General features: G+C 41.0%; 1 protein-coding gene across 6 annotated transcripts; it reads left to right on the top strand.

The window, feature by feature from the left end:
• Window positions 1-488: 488 nt before the first annotated feature.
• On the top strand, window positions 489-16174 carry UBXN2B (UBX domain protein 2B). Of its 6 annotated transcripts, none has more exons than XR_014529448.1 (10): window positions 489-1190; window positions 3221-3324; window positions 3877-3927; window positions 6347-6512; window positions 8122-8208; window positions 9770-9879; window positions 11622-11759; window positions 14358-14519; window positions 14697-15992; window positions 16042-16174. XR_014529448.1 is itself a non-coding variant. In XM_083518243.1 (10 exons), the coding sequence occupies exons 3-10, from the start codon at window positions 3251-3253 to the stop codon at window positions 14857-14859; spliced, it is 951 nt and encodes a 316-aa protein (XP_083374369.1). In that variant the 5' UTR covers window positions 1271-1360; window positions 1400-1441; window positions 3221-3250; the 3' UTR covers window positions 14860-16174. The 6 variants fall into 6 exon arrangements, 5 of the variants coding, with proteins under 5 accessions (XP_083374365.1, XP_083374367.1, XP_083374366.1 ...); XM_083518243.1 differs by lacking the exon at window positions 489-1190 and adding exons at window positions 1271-1360; window positions 1400-1441 and having other exon boundaries at window positions 14697-16174; XM_083518239.1 differs by having other exon boundaries at window positions 14697-16174.
• Window positions 16175-16664: the final 490 nt, after the last annotated feature.

Genomic DNA, 16664 nt, shown 5'->3' with positions numbered 1-16664 from the left:
TCTCTGTGAAACACACCCTTTCCCCTTTGCAATGTGTCCCTTCAATTTATTTTAGGAACGGAAGCCTCCATAACCTGTTGGGTGCCTATCTGAAATTATTCAGTGAGTACTAACAACATCTATAGTACAAACAGACCAGAACCAACATGGTGTATAATTCTGAAGCAGCCTTCTGGTATTGAACCACTAAGAATTTGATTTGGCAAATATGTGTTCTTATTTTCAATGAGCCATAGGAAAAACAAACATGGTAAAGAAAAAAGTAAAATGGGTCAACACCTTCAGCCATTTAAGTGCTATTTCAGCAGCACCTAGTGGCAAACCGTTTCTCTGTAAAAAGGGTTTTAAAAAGATACAGTAGATGAAAGATATTTTATTGGAGAGAAATGATAGTAGTTTACAAAAAACAAAAAACAGCAAAGTTATAAATAAAAACAGTTAAAAATAACAATATAAAACATTTGCAAAACTAATTAAAATCAACGATCAGCTAAAAACCAGTTTATAGCACCTGCCAACATTCTGTATGTCTGAATAGACTTGCCTAAACAAAAATCTTTTCAGCAGGCACCGAATACAGTGACAGCACCTGCCGCACGTCAATAGTCAAGGGAGTTCTAAAGCGTGGGCGCCGTCACACTAAAAGATTAATTTCTTACAAGTGCAGAACGAATATTCTGTGGCACCTGCAGCAGTGCCAGTTTCGCAGATCAGGGTTATGAGGCGAAAGAATAATAAATATCATTATCCCTTAACCGGAAGCAAGATTGGCCGCTGCACCCTTTTTTTTCTGGCACCACCTGACCCGATGGAGAGGGACGGGGCAACGAACGCAGACTGCGCGTGCGCACACTGAACGGAATGGGGCCAGAGTTCGAGGCTTAGCGAGGGGCGCGCGAAGAATTGGTCCAGCTCCTGAGATCTCGTTGCCATAGCTACACGCGCTGCCGGAAGTGCTCCTCCATGGTCCCGCCCAGCTCCCCGAGCCTCTCCGTAGCGCAGAGCTCGGGCTCCTGGGAGAGGCTCCTTGGCCGCTGAAGATGGCGGACGGCGGGGCGAGCGCCGAGCAGGAGCAGGAGCAGCAGCAAGAGAAAGCGGAGGACGAGGATACGGGACCCGGCACGAGCGGGATGCGGCGGGAGAAAGGGCCCCGTGGAAGCGGGCGGCCCCCTACCGTCAGGGACCTGCAGGTACGGGGAGCGGAGTGGGGCGGGCGAGACAGCCGTCGGTGTCGCCTCCCCTTCCTGGGAGTCGCTCCGCCTCGTAAACCGAGGGTGGAGGTGCTCCAGAATGGCCAGCCAGGGTTGTGTAAGAGAGCAAGCTGGGAGCTGTCGCTCTCTGGGAGAGTTTATAGCAAGCAGGCATTATTTCTTGGCAGCCGCCGTGTGCTGTCCCCGCACCTTCTTTTCCTCGCAACTGATGGCGACACGCCTTGCCTTAGGTAAAAGAGCTGGAAATGTCGTTTCCTCATCAGTCTCTAGTGAAATGAAATGGCATGGGGAAACTGCTCTGACAGTGCATTCCTCTGCATGCCTTTTCAAAAGTAAGCGTCGCTGAGCTCAGTGGGGCTTGCTCCCGGTAAGAGAGTGCATATGGTTTTGGCCGGAGATATTTGCCTCAGCGATTCAAGTTTGTGTGTGCTTTTTTTGCACACCAGGTCAGACACTAGGAACGATTTTCCGAAATAAATCAAAGTAACCATATAGAGTTGCCTGTTGATGTCAGAATCTCTTATCTAAAGTCTCAAACTGTGATATGTTATTTGTGGCTTCACAATTCTATGGAGCATTAAAATGTTTATGAAAAACATGTTCTTGCCCTAAATTTTGTGCCCTCGCCCTGAAGCAGCTTGTCATTGAAATGGCATCTGGCCCTCTTCATAGAAATGTTGTTGTTTGTAATCCAGGTTTTAAAAATACATTGCAGTGAAACATCAATACTCAGGGAAACAAAATTAAACTATAATACTTTAGGTTTTCAGTGTAGAAACAAACCATATAGCAGAATTTACTTTGTTTAATTTTTGCTTCTTATTCTTTGGGCCACTTAATTGATATTAATAAGATCTATTATGTAAATTACATGCAGCTTTTTTACTCTCACATCTTTGCCAAGTGCAAACCCACATCCACCATTCATTGAAAACAACAGAGAGGGCAAAAAATACACATGCAAAAATACAGCATGGACATCTCTGTGTACTTTAATAATCATGAAGTTAATCTTCATAGGCTTTAAATCAAAAAGTATTTTGATAATTGCCTAGTTCGTGAGCTGGGATAGCTCAGTAAGTAGAGCATGAGACTCTTAATCTCAGGGTTGTGGATTCGAGCCCCACATTAGGTGAAAGATTCCTGCATTGCAGAGGGTTGGACTAGATTACCCTTGTGGTCCCTCCCAACTACAATTTTATGATTCTATATAGCAAAGCTCATAATATTTCTGCCTCTTGCTTGGACTTCAGTATATATTCTGTAATAATTGCTTAGACATATCATTAACTTCCACTGTGTCTACAGCAAGAAATGAAACCCGTGGCCCTCAGATATTGTTGGACCATTGGCCCCACCCAGCATAGCCAATGGTCATGGAAGATGAGAGCTGTAGTCCCCAGTTCCTGGTCTAGAAGTCAGTAGAAGTTGGCCTAATTTACTTGTCATGTTAAACCATAGTTTCAAACAAACAAACTATGCTGAAAACAAACCATAAGCCCAACGTTAGACAGCACCACACTTGTGGTCAGCTGGAGTTAGAAGAAGCACCATGCACCAACATGCTTCTCTTTCATGTATATTAAATTAAAAATGGTTTTATGTAATATGTGAGCTAGATCATTGTGTCTAAGCACATGCTTCTTGTTCACTTATTACATTATCCTTACTATACTGTTTTATTCTGAAAGTAAAATCATGTTCAGTCATATAAGGAAAGGATTTATAGCTGTCATGAAGAAATGTTATTAATTGTTGTGCTATCAAGTGTTGCTCTTTTGTGACATTAGTAATTTTTACTTGGCAAACAGCTGTTCTTTCAGCATGTGATTGGGGGAAAAGGTTATTTTTTAAAAAATAGTTCTCATAACCATGCCTGCCCAGTGATCTGCATATGTGACCGGTATGAATTAGTCACCTCTCTTTTAAAAGAGAACTACATGTAGAATACATGTAGTTAGTATTTTGGGTCTGTAGACATTGACTAAAGCATCTGGTGTTTGGTATAGCTGGCATTGGCTGGATTGTATGAAGATGAAATGAAAAGACAACCGTCTCATTCTGAGAAACCAACAGCTAGTGTGAGCAGTCATCCGAGATTACCAGTGCAAAGGTAAATAAGGGCTTTTATTATTTTTATATGACACTGTCAAACAGTTCAAATTAACTGTGATAGTTCCTATAAGTGTGCATTTCAAAAATGCAAATATTAAGCAAGCATTTTAAAAATGTAAAGGAGTCTCTTCCTAAATCCCTGAAGACGCAATCCTATGTACACTTGTATGGGAGTAAATTCCATTGTGCACAGTGGTACTTTCTTCCAAGAAAATGTGCATTGGATTGCAGTGTGAGTTGCTGTCTTTCATCAGGGAACCTAAGGGCCATGGAGAACCTTCTACATAAGCTGAAATGCATGAAAGTTGATGAGCAACACTGGCGCAAGGTGATTATAATATAAAATTTGTTGTAGACTGGTTCTTGTACAGCATTTGCATGCTATTCCTTTATTATAGCAAGAGTCTTCTAACTTAGATTTGACTGTCACAACCTATGAACTCTACAGAGGTTGGATATCACAAAGTTATTTTCAATATAAAAAAAATTAAGATTGGTGGTGTAAAATTAATGGAAGTTTAAATGAATATTTCTTGGCTGACTTCTTCAGAAGCTTGCGAAAACCAGAAAGAAGTATGAGTGATGACAAGGATAACAAAAGGTACCATAAAATAAGCATTTAATTGATTTATAATATTCATAAATAGTGTGTTTAAGTTTTTATGTTCCTTTTCCCCTTGAACTTTTCTTGTCTTTTTATTATTATTGTTGTCATCATCCCCAGCTGTAATAATACAGTGGTACCTCGGTTTACATACACTTCAGGTTACATACGCTTCAGGTTACAGACTCCGCTAACCCAGAAATAGTGCTTCAGGTTAAGAACTTTGCTTCAGAATGAGAACAGAAATCGTGCTCCGGCGGCGCAGCAGCACTGGGAGGCCCCATTAGCTAAAGTGGTGCTTCAGGTTAAGAACAGTTTCAGGTTAAGTACAGGCCTCCGGAACGAATTAAGTACTTAACCCGAGGTACCACTGTAGTTGTCATCCTCAATTGTTGCGGATCCTCTCACATTGAACGTGGGGTTAATATCATAAGCTAACATGAGAAGAGACAGTGGAGGTATAATGGCTTTGAGGGCCTCCACAAATTAGTCTAATCCTCTTCTAAAGTCATCTAAGTTGGCAGCCATCACTACCTCTTGTTTGAGTGAATTCCACAGTTTAACTGTGCTGCGTGGAAAAAGTACTGTCTTTTGTCTATCCTGAGTCTTCCAGCATTCAGCTTCATTGAATGGCTGAGTTTTCATAAATCATGCACAATTTTATGCCCACCCACTCCCGGCTTATTTGACTATTTTTCTTGAAAACAAAACAAAAGTCCCAAATGCTGTAACCTTTCATCATGGAGTTGTTACTCTTAAGTTTGACTGGGTGCCCTGTAAGACACCCTTCCAACTCCTTTGATTCTAAACGATGATGCTTTTTCGTTAGTAGGAAATAGTGACAGGATAGGTGGTTGTTGGCATCTGTCTGTGTTGAAAGACAATGGAGTTCTCGTCCAGGGGTGAAATCAAATCACTGGAGAATCGCAGCGCCCGCTGTGGCTGCAGAGACTGGTAACTTGTAACTGCTGCCTCTTGCATTGTTTTTGCTGAGTTAGCAAGCCTGGGCAGTGTGTATGGAGAGCCAGGGCTGCCCAGACAACAAGGCCTCCCTCTCAGCCTCACTAATGTGGTCCAAAGGAAAGCAGACCAATACATTTGGTACCAGCTTGGCTGCAGGGGTTGCTAGAAGGAAGCATACAAGATGCCATCCAACTGTCTTAGGAACTCCATTCCAATTTTTTTTAGAGTTTACTCCTTAGCCTGTTCTTCCTCTGAAGATGCCCCATAAGGCAGCAGGTAGAATAGGTTATACACTCAGTCTTTATTTCTAAAATATGCTTCCGTAAACCAACATCCAATATAAGATGCACATCTTACATGTTGAAGGTATAAAATCAAAATATGAAATAATTAATCTATTTTTTCACCTTTCTTCAGTGTTTTGTTTTTGTGTGGTTTTCGTCTCTTCGTACCTGGGGAAGTTTTTTCAAGGGCATGTCTGCGGGCCATAAATGATATCTCAATTGCATCTTGGAACCTGACACAGGTGCAAACACCCAGTCGTGATTTTTGCATGCTGTCAGATTTCTCCAGTTCTTCAGCAGCAACCTGTGCCCAATCACTTAGTGTTGCTGAGGATCTTCTGGTCTTCAGAAAACTTTAAGGACGGATGAGGTTCAGGGAATTCCCTTGTGTGAAGCTCCCTTCTATTTGCATCAGGGTTGTGTGAGAACTTAAGAGTAGTCCTGCTGAATCACAGCAAAAATGTATCCAGTGCAGCATTCTGTTTCCACAGTGGCCAGGCAGATGCCTGTTAGAATCCCAGAAGTAGAACACGCAATAGCCCTCTCCCATTTGTTGTCCCCAGCAACTCAGATTCAAAGGCATATTGAATGCACCCTATTATTTTTATGAATATCTGGACACCTTAAAGAAGTACAGATAAATTTGGGGTTCCTGACTGTGTCAAAACTCTCTCAATCTTTTAACAGCACATAAGCAGTAATGTGGTTCTAATCAGAATATGAAATAGTCAGGAAATTAAATAGTATGGGAGGGTGGCTTTTGTTAAAATGAAGATATTAACCAGAATAATATTTTTTCCTAACATTACCTGGTAAGGTTCTTCCAAAAATATTGATTCCAGCATGAAGTAAAAATAATTCCAATATAAGGCATTAAAGAGCTTCAGGGATTAGATATTGTACGTAAAAATAAAAACTTAATTTCTAAATTTAAAACTATATTTACTTGTTGAAGTTATTAAATGTCTATCTTGCCCTTTCTTCCAAAGGAAGTTCCCGACTTAGAGAGCTTACAGTCGAAAGCAGGGTGGGACAGCCCAAGCCACTTTCCCTTCTGAAACAGAGTGCTGTTTCTGGCACTGCACAAACTAATGGACTTCTGTTTGAAAATTTCTTAATACTTATGACCAACAAATGCTGTTTGCTTTCTTTCTTTTTTTTAAAAAAAGTTTTTATTCAGGTGATTCAGAATACAGAGGGCTCAGTGTTGTTGCCTCATCCAATAATATAGCATCCAGTAAAATTGTCGCTGAACTTTTCAAAGAAGCAAAAGAACATGGGGCAGTCCCGTTAGATGAAGTATCAAGAGCATCGGGGGATTGTCATAAAGCTAAAGTAAGTACATGCAATCATTTTTTTATGGGTAAAGCACAATTGTTTTAATGCAAAAGTGCTTTTATTTAACAAGTATAGCACTTGATTCCTTTTTAAAAATTACTTTTGATTACTTTCATTACAAAACGTGAGCTGAATTTAGAGAGGCAGCGGGTAAAGTGTACTCCAATTCATAATATTTGCCTGCTTTAAACCACTTTTCTGCCAGACAGGAATTTACAGCAATTAACGCTAGATGGGTGGCGCTGTGGGTTAAACCACATAGCCTAGGGCTTGCTGATCAGAAAGTCGGTGGTTCAAATCCCTGTGGCGGGGTGAGCTCCCATTGCTCAGTCCCTGCTCCTGCCAACCTCGCAGTTCGAAAGCACGTCAAAGTGCAAGTAGATAAATAGGTACCGCTCCGGCGGGAAGGTAAACGGCGTTTCTGTGTGCTGCTCTGGTTTGCCAGAAGTGGCTTAGTCATGCTGGCCACATGACCCGGAAGCTGTACGCCGGCTTCCTTGGCCAATAAAGCGAGATGAGTGCCGCAACCCCAGAGTCGGCCACGACTGGACCTAATGGTCAGGGGTCCCTTTACCTTTACCTAATGCTAGATGCTAGTGTCCCAGGTTGGGAGGTTATGGGAGAGGGTCATGTGAAAAGAAAAGGTGCGGCTCCAGTATCTTTTGTATGAAAATAGTTTGGAAACACTGCCTACAATTGAACACAAAGTCTAAACTAGTCCACATGATATGGTAAATATCTCCTTAGCAACTACTAGCCATTTCATTACATTGAACAAAATGAAAGCCACCGGATGTAGTAGATGGTGGCCACCCCCAGGTTCATGTTCAAACAGTGTGTGCTGGCACATGTCCCTGACATCTACTTTTCATACTTTGCCTGACTTGAGCCATTGCACCAGCCCATACTATATGCTAACCATTATTTAGAACTCAAACCAGGTTGTGGATTTGATTCCTCCTACGGGCCATCTACTTCAACACCGCATTGCAGCAGTGTTGGACTAGATGATCCTCAGGGCCCCTTCCAATTCTGCTATTCTATGATTTATTAATTTCCAGATACCCAACAAACAAGCCATAGTTTAGAGCTGCTTGACTGCTTTTTGTTTTCTGTCTGCTTAGCACTTATTAAATCTACTCCTATCTCTGTGGAACAGGAACTTCTGGAGGTGGAGTTGACAGCTGGGACACTGGTTTGCTTTTCAATTTGAGCATCATGCCAGAGCATACTTTGCAATCCAACTTCAAACTATGCTTTCAGATCCTGTTTTACTGGTTGATCAAAACAACATCATTTGGCATGCTTGAGTTTTTCTGTGTACTATGGGAAATTACTTTCTGCTCACCAGAAGAGAAGAGTGTCACTATCTATAAAAATATTGTTTTGAGTTGCTTATTACTTAATTGTGTGATTAAACCAATTATCACTGACTTTTCCCCCCTGTGAAGACTTTCTTTCTAAGCTGCAGGGTGCATTTTTTACAAAGTATTTACTTAACTAAACAGTGATCTGTTAATATTACTAGTAGTCAGTTGGTTTAAAATAAATTCAAGTAGTTACTGCACCTCTGTAACTCAGACCTGTATTTTAAATATTTTATTAGTCATTTTCTGGTGGTGGATACAGATTGGGGAAGTCAACTATGAAGCGCTCTGAATATATCTATGGAGAAAATCAGTTTGGACAAGATGTAAGTATAAATACGATGAACATAATTTCCTGTTACATGCAAGAGATAATTAACTTTAGGAACCCTGTGTGCGTAACATATGACATACCCAACTGCAAGAGAAATTCCTGATAGCTTGTTCCTTATATCATCAATATATACCTAGATAATTTTATAGAACCATAAGTTACATTTGACAGTAATAATTTTTTGAACTCCAGTGATGCAAAAACAAATATTTTAAAGGGAATGTAATTATTTCTGTACTAGGGACTTAGAGCGAGTTAGGGGAAAGGAATCAAGGTCTTCTCTTATTGATCAGAGCTCCTATTTGAATAAAAGCTTCACTTTAAGTGATATGTCCAAAATATAAGATCTTAGTCCTTAAGCCAATGTATATGAAGTGAAAGATACAAAGTGATAACCTCTAACTCAGGGGTCAGCAAACGTTTTTAGCAGGGGGCCAGTCCACTGTCCCTCAGACCTTGTGGGGGGCCGGACTATATTGGGGGGGGGGAGATGAACGAATTCCTGTGCCCCACAAATAACCCAGAGATGCATTTTAAATAAAAGGATACATTCTACTCATGTAAAAACACGCCCATTCCCGAACCATCCGTGGGTCGGATTTAGAAGGTGATTGGGCCGGATCTGGCCCCCGAGCATTAGTTTGCCTCCCCATGCTCTAACTAGACAGCATGCCGTATTTGTGGTTTCTTCTGAATGAACAATAGAATACATTACCATGTGTTGCCTGACCACATCATGGTTGGCACTAGCAAATACTATCCCATTGCCGTCCTTGTTGGTTAGTGTTCCACAAGGGCAGTGTGGATTCGTGTGAGAATTCCCATGCAGTGAAGAGAGTGAGGCAGTCCTTTCTCATAAAGAGCTACAGAGGCACAGCAGAGCTCTTCTGGACACTGAGTTGGAGCTAATGTGTCTTTGATTACATTCTGATGGCATAAATTCACAGGCAAATGCAACACATTCCTTTTAAACTGTGGGTTGTACCCAATGTTAGTTCTACACATAGTACGCATAGTAGATGCATTGAAATTAATGGACATAACTCACTTGGGTCCATTACTTTTAATGGGTCTACTCTTTGAAGGCAGCCCTGTTTAGGGAAGCTTTTAGTGTTTGATGGACTATTATATTTTAATATTTTGTTGGAAGCCGCCCAACAATATTATTATTATTACAGTGGTACCTTGGGATGCAAACGTGATCCGTTCCGGAGCCCTGTTCGCATCCCGAACGGAATGCAAGACGCGACGGCACGTCTGCGTGTGTGTGGGTCTCATTTCGCCGCTTCTGTGCATGTGTGTGACGTCATTTTGAGCGTCTGCGCATGCGCAAGCGAGGAAACCTAGAAGTAATGCGCTCCGTTACTTCCGGGTTGCCGCGGAGCGCAACTCGAACACGCTCAACCCAAAGCACGTTCAACTCGAGGTATGACTGTATAGCTGAATAGAATGTTTAGTATTGTAATACTGGAAAACAAACCAAGATGAATATAATGATCAAACATCTGGTGTTACTTTTTTACATTTTCAAAGTACATCTGATTTATTCATAGGTTCAAATTTTACTTAAACTGTGGAGGAACGGTTTTAGTTTAGATGATGGAGAGCTGAGATCATACACGGATCCAGTGAATGCAGAGTTTCTTGAGTCTGTTAAAAGAGGGTAAGTTTATGGTATTTGTGGCTATAGGAACATATTGCTTCCAGTGCAGTGGAAGAAACTGCAGCTGGAGAGCAAATCCAAAAAGCCTCAGTAGCTAAGTAGAAGTCCTAGGGTCAATTAAAGAGATGCTGCTTGGTTTGGAATACTCCCTTTTCCACAAGGTCTTCTGTTTTAAGTGATGGCCTTAGCAGTACCTAGGCAAGGCTTCAGTGGTACCCTAGACAGATCCATGCAGGAATCAGGCTAGATCATAAGACCTGAGCTCAGATATTGTTTCAGCAACCAAGTCTCAAATAGAGCTGCAGCTTCTATTTTGTCTGCCTTTGAAGAGAGGAGCATCTTTGCTGTAGTAGTAATTGACTCTGATGGAGCGTAGGAGGCTGTGGGTCCACTAGGGCAGAGGTTGGGAAACCTCAAGCCCAGGGGCTGAACGTGGCCCTCCAGGCCTCTGTCTCCATCACCAGGCCGTGTCCCATACCAGCCCCATTCTTCGCCGTCCTCAAGTACTTTCTCCTGGTTGAAATGTTGCCTTAAACTATGATAATGCATCCTGCTTACCTGGATAAAGAGATAAGCCTCTTAGCTGCAATATAGCCTACTCTACAAAGGTGAGAGCCGCATCTGTTTTTTCCAGCCTCACCCACAACTGGGATGCAGCTCCTTCAAGGTTGCCCATGAGGCAATGAAGCTGTAAAACGTTCCCCATTCCTGCACTAGGTCTTCTGAACTGAGTCTGAGGAAGGCAACATGGTGTCCTCATCCCGTAGAGGTATTGGCACAACCAGCTCTCCTGGTGAAGTGTTTCTGTTTGGCTGTTTACATCTTGAACTGGGAGCAATTCTCTCCCCAAATCTCCAGCTGAACTGCTTGAAGAAGAGTTGTTTTTTTAAGAGTGAGAGATTGGTCTCAGGATCAGAGGGTTTAGCATTTGGAGCACTGGTCCAGTTATCGTCAAGAGAACGGTTCTAACTTATGATAAAATGTAGGCTGCAATAGACCATTTTGATAAGGAAAGGATAAATATTTAGGGAAGGGATGGTAATTTGCAACCAGCTGGCACCAAAAACAGCTGTTTCTAGATCAAGGAAATAGATCACAATTACTAGAGAAGTCTATATATCCCATAAATGACACGTGAGGAAGCTTGTTTATTATATATGTTGCTTTATGGAAAGAGTTGGTTTTGATAGAGGACTTTTTGTATTAAAAATGTACCAAAAAGGATATTCTGTTACTAGGGGCTATATCATCCTCAACCACTGAATAGGATATGAATACCCAGCCCTGTAACATGGTGATGACTCTTCTAGACTGTATTTTATTTTCAGTCTGCGGCTTCAACATGTAGCAAGTGAAGTACATATAATTTTGCCTTTCTCCCCCCGCCCCTTCCTGACCATAATTTTGCCTGTAGCATTTCTTATGTATGCTTGATTAACAGCACAATACTATACATGTCTACTGAAATTAAGTCTCTTTGGTTCTTATTCTGTGGTAAGCATGTATAGGATTATATCTTAAACAAGCCATTTTATCTGCATTGTGGAATGTATGTGCTGATAACAGAGAAGACTAGAGCATAGTGGATCTGAACTATTGTTGTTATCATTATTTCATATTTTAATGACGTGATCCAGACAAAATTGAATACTTTTCAGTTTCATCACTTGCTCTTTATGCTCTTGCATAAATCAATAAAACTGCTTAAATTGGATATTTTCCCTTTTGTTTCTGCTGTTAAGAGAGATTCCTGCAGAACTTCAACGTTTGGTGCATGGAGGCCAAGTTAATCTGGATATGGAAGACCACCAGGAGCAGGAATATGTAAGGCCTAGATTGAGATTCAAAGCTTTCAGTGGAGAAGGCCAGAAACTTGGAAGGTTAATTTTTTTTCAAAATCCTTGATTTATAAAAATACAATTATCTTGTATTCTTGCCATTGATACAGTTGATGATTGGAATATAAAATACCAAAGGCCATTCTATTATCTTCCCCACCCCGCTGCTGAAAACCACATTAACTCAGAGATCTATTGGGGACTTTTTATACCAGTAGTGAACAGGGCTCAGAGCTACAGTCAAACCTCAGTTCCCATACTCCTCCCTTTTCGAACGTTTCGGCTCCCGAACGCCGAAAACCCAGAAGTAAGAGTTCTGGTTTTCGACCGTTTTTCAGAAGCTGAACATCCGACGGGGCTTCCACTTGAGTTCAGGAAGCTCCTGCAGCCAATCAGAAGCCGTGCCTCAGTTGTCAAACCTTTCGGAAGCCGAACGGGCTTCCAGAATGGATTACGTTTGACAACCAAGGTTTGACTGTATTTCCCTCTTGCTCATGCAGACCCATGTCTGACATGCATTCATTCCATTTTCTTTTGCCCCTCTTTTATCTGTGTCTCTCTTCCCCAACTACATCCTCCTTCTCACCTCTTGTTACCCCATGCAGAAATTAGACTGGAAAAAGAGCTTCCACTGGCAGCTATGAAACCTATTATTATTATTATTATTATTATTATTATTATTATTATTAAGCCTAACTGCCATGTTGGGAGGAGGGGGGGCTTAACTCTCTCCTCATTGTGTCTCCTCACAAAAGTCTCCCCCCACCCAACAAACACCCGTTGCTGAGTGGAAGCGGAGGCAGGATGAAAGTGTAGGCCCTGCTGGCCACATCTGGCCTACAGGCTGCAGCTGCCCCACCCCTGCTATAGGTCTTTTGCATGCTATGCAGACTATATGCTTCTCACTTGCCACCCCATTCCAACAGTTTGTTTTAATCTTTTAAGTTAATCTTAGCATTTGAGTTTGGTTACTCTACAAAAGCAATTAGACTAAGGATGCTCAGTGGGACTGAGTAAACATGCATAAGATTGGGCTGTTCCTCGTTTGGAGCTTTTTTTCCTCCAAGCTAATGGTAATTATATGCCTGGTATTGCTAAGTGAAATACATTTCAATTGCTCTGCTGTTTTTCCTTTATTATTGAAGGCTGGCAAGTTATGGATGTTGGGTTGGATCTAGATTTCCCTGGAGCAGAGTTCTGCTTCAAGGACACTCTGCTGGAGGAAAGGGACTAGGAATTTATTTTGTCAATTTCTTCTTCCTCTTGAAAAACTGTTCCAGAGGATTGGGGGACCCTCTGGAACTATGTTGTAAGTATAGTGATACGTCAGGTTACGAACTTAATTCATTCCGGAGGTCCGTTCTTAACCTGAAACCGTTTTTAACCTGAGGTACCACTTTAGCTAATGGGGTCTCACACTGCCGCCGCGCCGCCACTGCACAATTTCTGTTCTCATCCTGGGGCAAAGTTTTTAACCTGAGGTACTATTTCCAGGTTAGCGGAGTTTGTAACCCAAAGTGTTTGTAACCCGAGGTGTTTGTAACCCAAGGTACTACTGTAGTTCTTGGAGCTGAAGAGGGAATTGATGAAAATTGACTTCCCTCTGCTGGAATGGTAGTTCTTCCATTAACAGACAGAGCCTTTTTTTCTGTTTGCAGAAGGGCATGTCTGAACATCTTTTTATGGCTGTTGGAAATTTACATATACTGGTGCAGAATATGCAATAGCACTATGTTCTTTTTGACTGTATTCTGTTAGTGTTGAGATTTCTTACTGCTTTCTGACATATTATACAATAATTGGCACTGTGCTTAATTACAAAATGCAATGTTAGAAGTCTGGAGAGGTGCAAAGAAAAGCTAATTTGTCCATGGCTAGGGGGCGCAATTTGGACAGTTCTGCAAGATCACCTAGCTATGGGTCTGGTGGTAGAGCATCTGCTTTGCATCCAGGACATCCCTGATTCAATTCTCAGCATCTCAGGGTACTGCTGACAAAGGCTACTGGTTTGAAACTCTAGAAAGCAGCTGTATATCAGTGTACACAGTACTGAGCTAGACGGACCAGTGGTCTGACTTGGCATAATAAGACAGTTATGTATGTTCTTATTTTATTTTATATTTTGTGAGTGTAGATTTACAGTGGTACCTCAGGTTACAGACGCTTCAGGTTACAGACTCCACTAACCCAGAAATAGTACCTCGGGTTAATAACTTTGCTTCGGGATGAGAATAGAAATTGCGGCGCAGCGGCAACAGGAGACCCCATTAGCTAAAATGGTACCTCAGGTTAAGAACAGTTCAGGTTAAGAACGGACCTGCAGAACGAATTAAGTTCTTAACCTGAGGCACCACTGTACTTACAACTAGTCCCTTAATGTTTTTAACATCCAGTTCAAATCCTTTTCTTTGTATTAAACAAATACAAAAGCACAAAATTTAACTAATTACGTTTTGTTGAATTGTATGAGGTACTGAGGAAGGCAAGAGAACATTTTTAGAAGGCACCCTTGCACTCTCTTTGTAGACACATTCATTTGCAAGTAAGGCCCATTGACTTCAGTGGTACTGGTTGGCTTGTAGATAAAGTCTTTAACATTTCAACTGTCTTTCAGCTTTTTCACTTGTTTCTTAATTTTAGCCTTACACCTGAGATTGTCAGTACACCATCTTCCCCAGAGGAAGAAGAAAAATCCTTCCTTGATGCTGTGGTTCTGATCGATGACTCTGTGCCAACAACTAAGATTCAGATTAGGCTAGCAGATGGAAGTCGTTTAATACAAAGATTTAATCATACCCATAGGTAAGCTTAACTGTTTAACTGTACTGAAACATTGGATCTTAGTTCCAGATTATCACAACTTGTCATCTGAAGCTTATTGCCAGTATTCGGAGCTGATGAGTGGTTTGTTTTTAAAGTGCAGAGCATATTGTATTGATCCAAAGACTAAAATATACATTGTTATACTTTTGTCAATAGGATTATAGATATTCGGAACTTTATTATCCAGTCTCGCCCTTTGTTTGCCACCACTGACTTTGTGCTTCTGACTACATTTCCACACAAAGAGCTTACAGATGAAAGCCTGACACTACAAGAATCAGATATTCTGAACACTGTGATTCTTCAGCAACTAAAGTAAATCTTGAGCCTTTCAGTGCAATATCGCTTCTGTGAATGGATAGTATTGCATATTGTTCCTCAAAAATGCTTCCAAGGAGAAAGGGGAAAAAATGACAGAGGAAAACTAACCGTTTCCCACTTTAATGGATCAATTGGCATTTAGTACTGTTCTGTCTTCCAGTGATAATTCGTCTGAATTGGAATTCAGAGATATGCTAATAAATATGAATTGATTTTTGTATTCTTCCAAAACAGCCTGTATAAACTGGTGTGAATTCAAGTACTTCTTTTATTGGGTGGGGGTGAGGGTTGGGGGTAATTTATAAGGGTGCAGAAGCCATTTTTGTAGAAAGAGAAGGGGCCTCTTTTCTGGTAAGACTTGAACTGTGGAAGAATTTTATGCTGCATCAGCTAACAGCCATTAAGAATTTAGGGTTGCAATCCTATGCTCCTTTATTTGAGAGGAAGCTCGTTGATCTCATTGGGATTTTCCTCTGAATAGACACTAACAGGATTGCACTATTTTATCAGCTGAGATATGTGTATGCCCCATCGTATGAAATATTGGAAATATTCTGTTATATAGGTTGTCTTCCGCATATCTAGCATAATATAAACACATTCTTTAATCTAGTGCTAGTGAGATATTTGGCCTGTTGCGCAGCTCTTATGTCTGGGAATTCAACAATATATGGTGGGACACCACTGTCTCTGCTTAAATAGAAGTCCAATTTGCACCTTATCATATTCAAATATCTGGCCAATATGTTGCTTAAAGTAATTTAAAGTTTTAACATAAAGACAATTAGACTGATATCATTTCTATACAGATTGTTAATAGTTGGCTTAATTTGAATCCTGAGACTCTTTTTAGAAAAGTAGTCTTTTTGGAGAACCTTTAGCTATATATCTCATGCTCAGTATTATTTGAATGATGAAAAATGGCACTTCCGGTATAGCATGTTGCTGTTTTTCAAAGCAAAAATGAAGAAGGGGGATACATGAAGAGAAATGTGTCTTACGTCAAAATTGGTGTGTGGGTTTTTTTAAAACTATAAATAATTTTTCTGACTAATTTTGTGTTGGTCAACCATGTTTTTTCCGTTTGATCTGTATAGCAGCTTCCCTTGAAATTCACACATGTGTGTGTGTGTGTGTGTGTGTGTGTGTATACACACACACACACACACACATTTCAGAGTTACAAACATTTCAAACAAATATTTGAAAAGGTTTAGTAGAACTTGGGGGAAGATTTTGTAAATCTAATGTCTGCATGATTGAACCAATTGCAAATTCTCCTGTGGTAATCAATAAAAAGAATGTTTTAACTATATGGCTTCTACATGTTTTTTATATTTCATTTTCTTTAAAAAAAAAAGTGGAAATGTGCCTGTGTCTGAGTATGTGCCTGCTTTGAATCTGAGGAACAGGTAAGTGGAACCACAAGACAGCTAATGGGTTTTAAGTTAACTTTTTGAAGACAATGGTGCTTGAGTGTAACCCATTGTAACCCAAGTGTTACCATTCAGATGAACTAGGTACATGCCCAAGATTCCATGCCCCAGGACCTGACACAAGGGTAGGACAATATTGTGTGAGTGTGTGTGTAGAGGTCTGAGGCATTGTGCTGCTGCTGCTCCTAACATCGCCAAGTAAGATCTATTTTACTCCCTCTTCTGCCCATCCTCAGCCTACTGGTGCTTCTAAAGTCGGTAGAACCACCACCTCTCCCTTTTGCAATTCAAATTCCAGCCTTGGGGCTTTCTGAGGTACTTAGAATACAGCCCAGGTGCAGACACTTATAGGCTTGTGCTGTAATGT

Source organism: Podarcis liolepis (assembly GCF_965112155.1).
Source record: "Podarcis liolepis genome assembly, chromosome: 8".
In the NCBI taxonomy this organism is placed as follows: Eukaryota; Metazoa; Chordata; class Lepidosauria; order Squamata; family Lacertidae; genus Podarcis; species Podarcis liolepis.
Note: the sequence above shows the minus strand (reverse complement) of the source record. Positions and strands in the feature narration are given on the sequence as shown.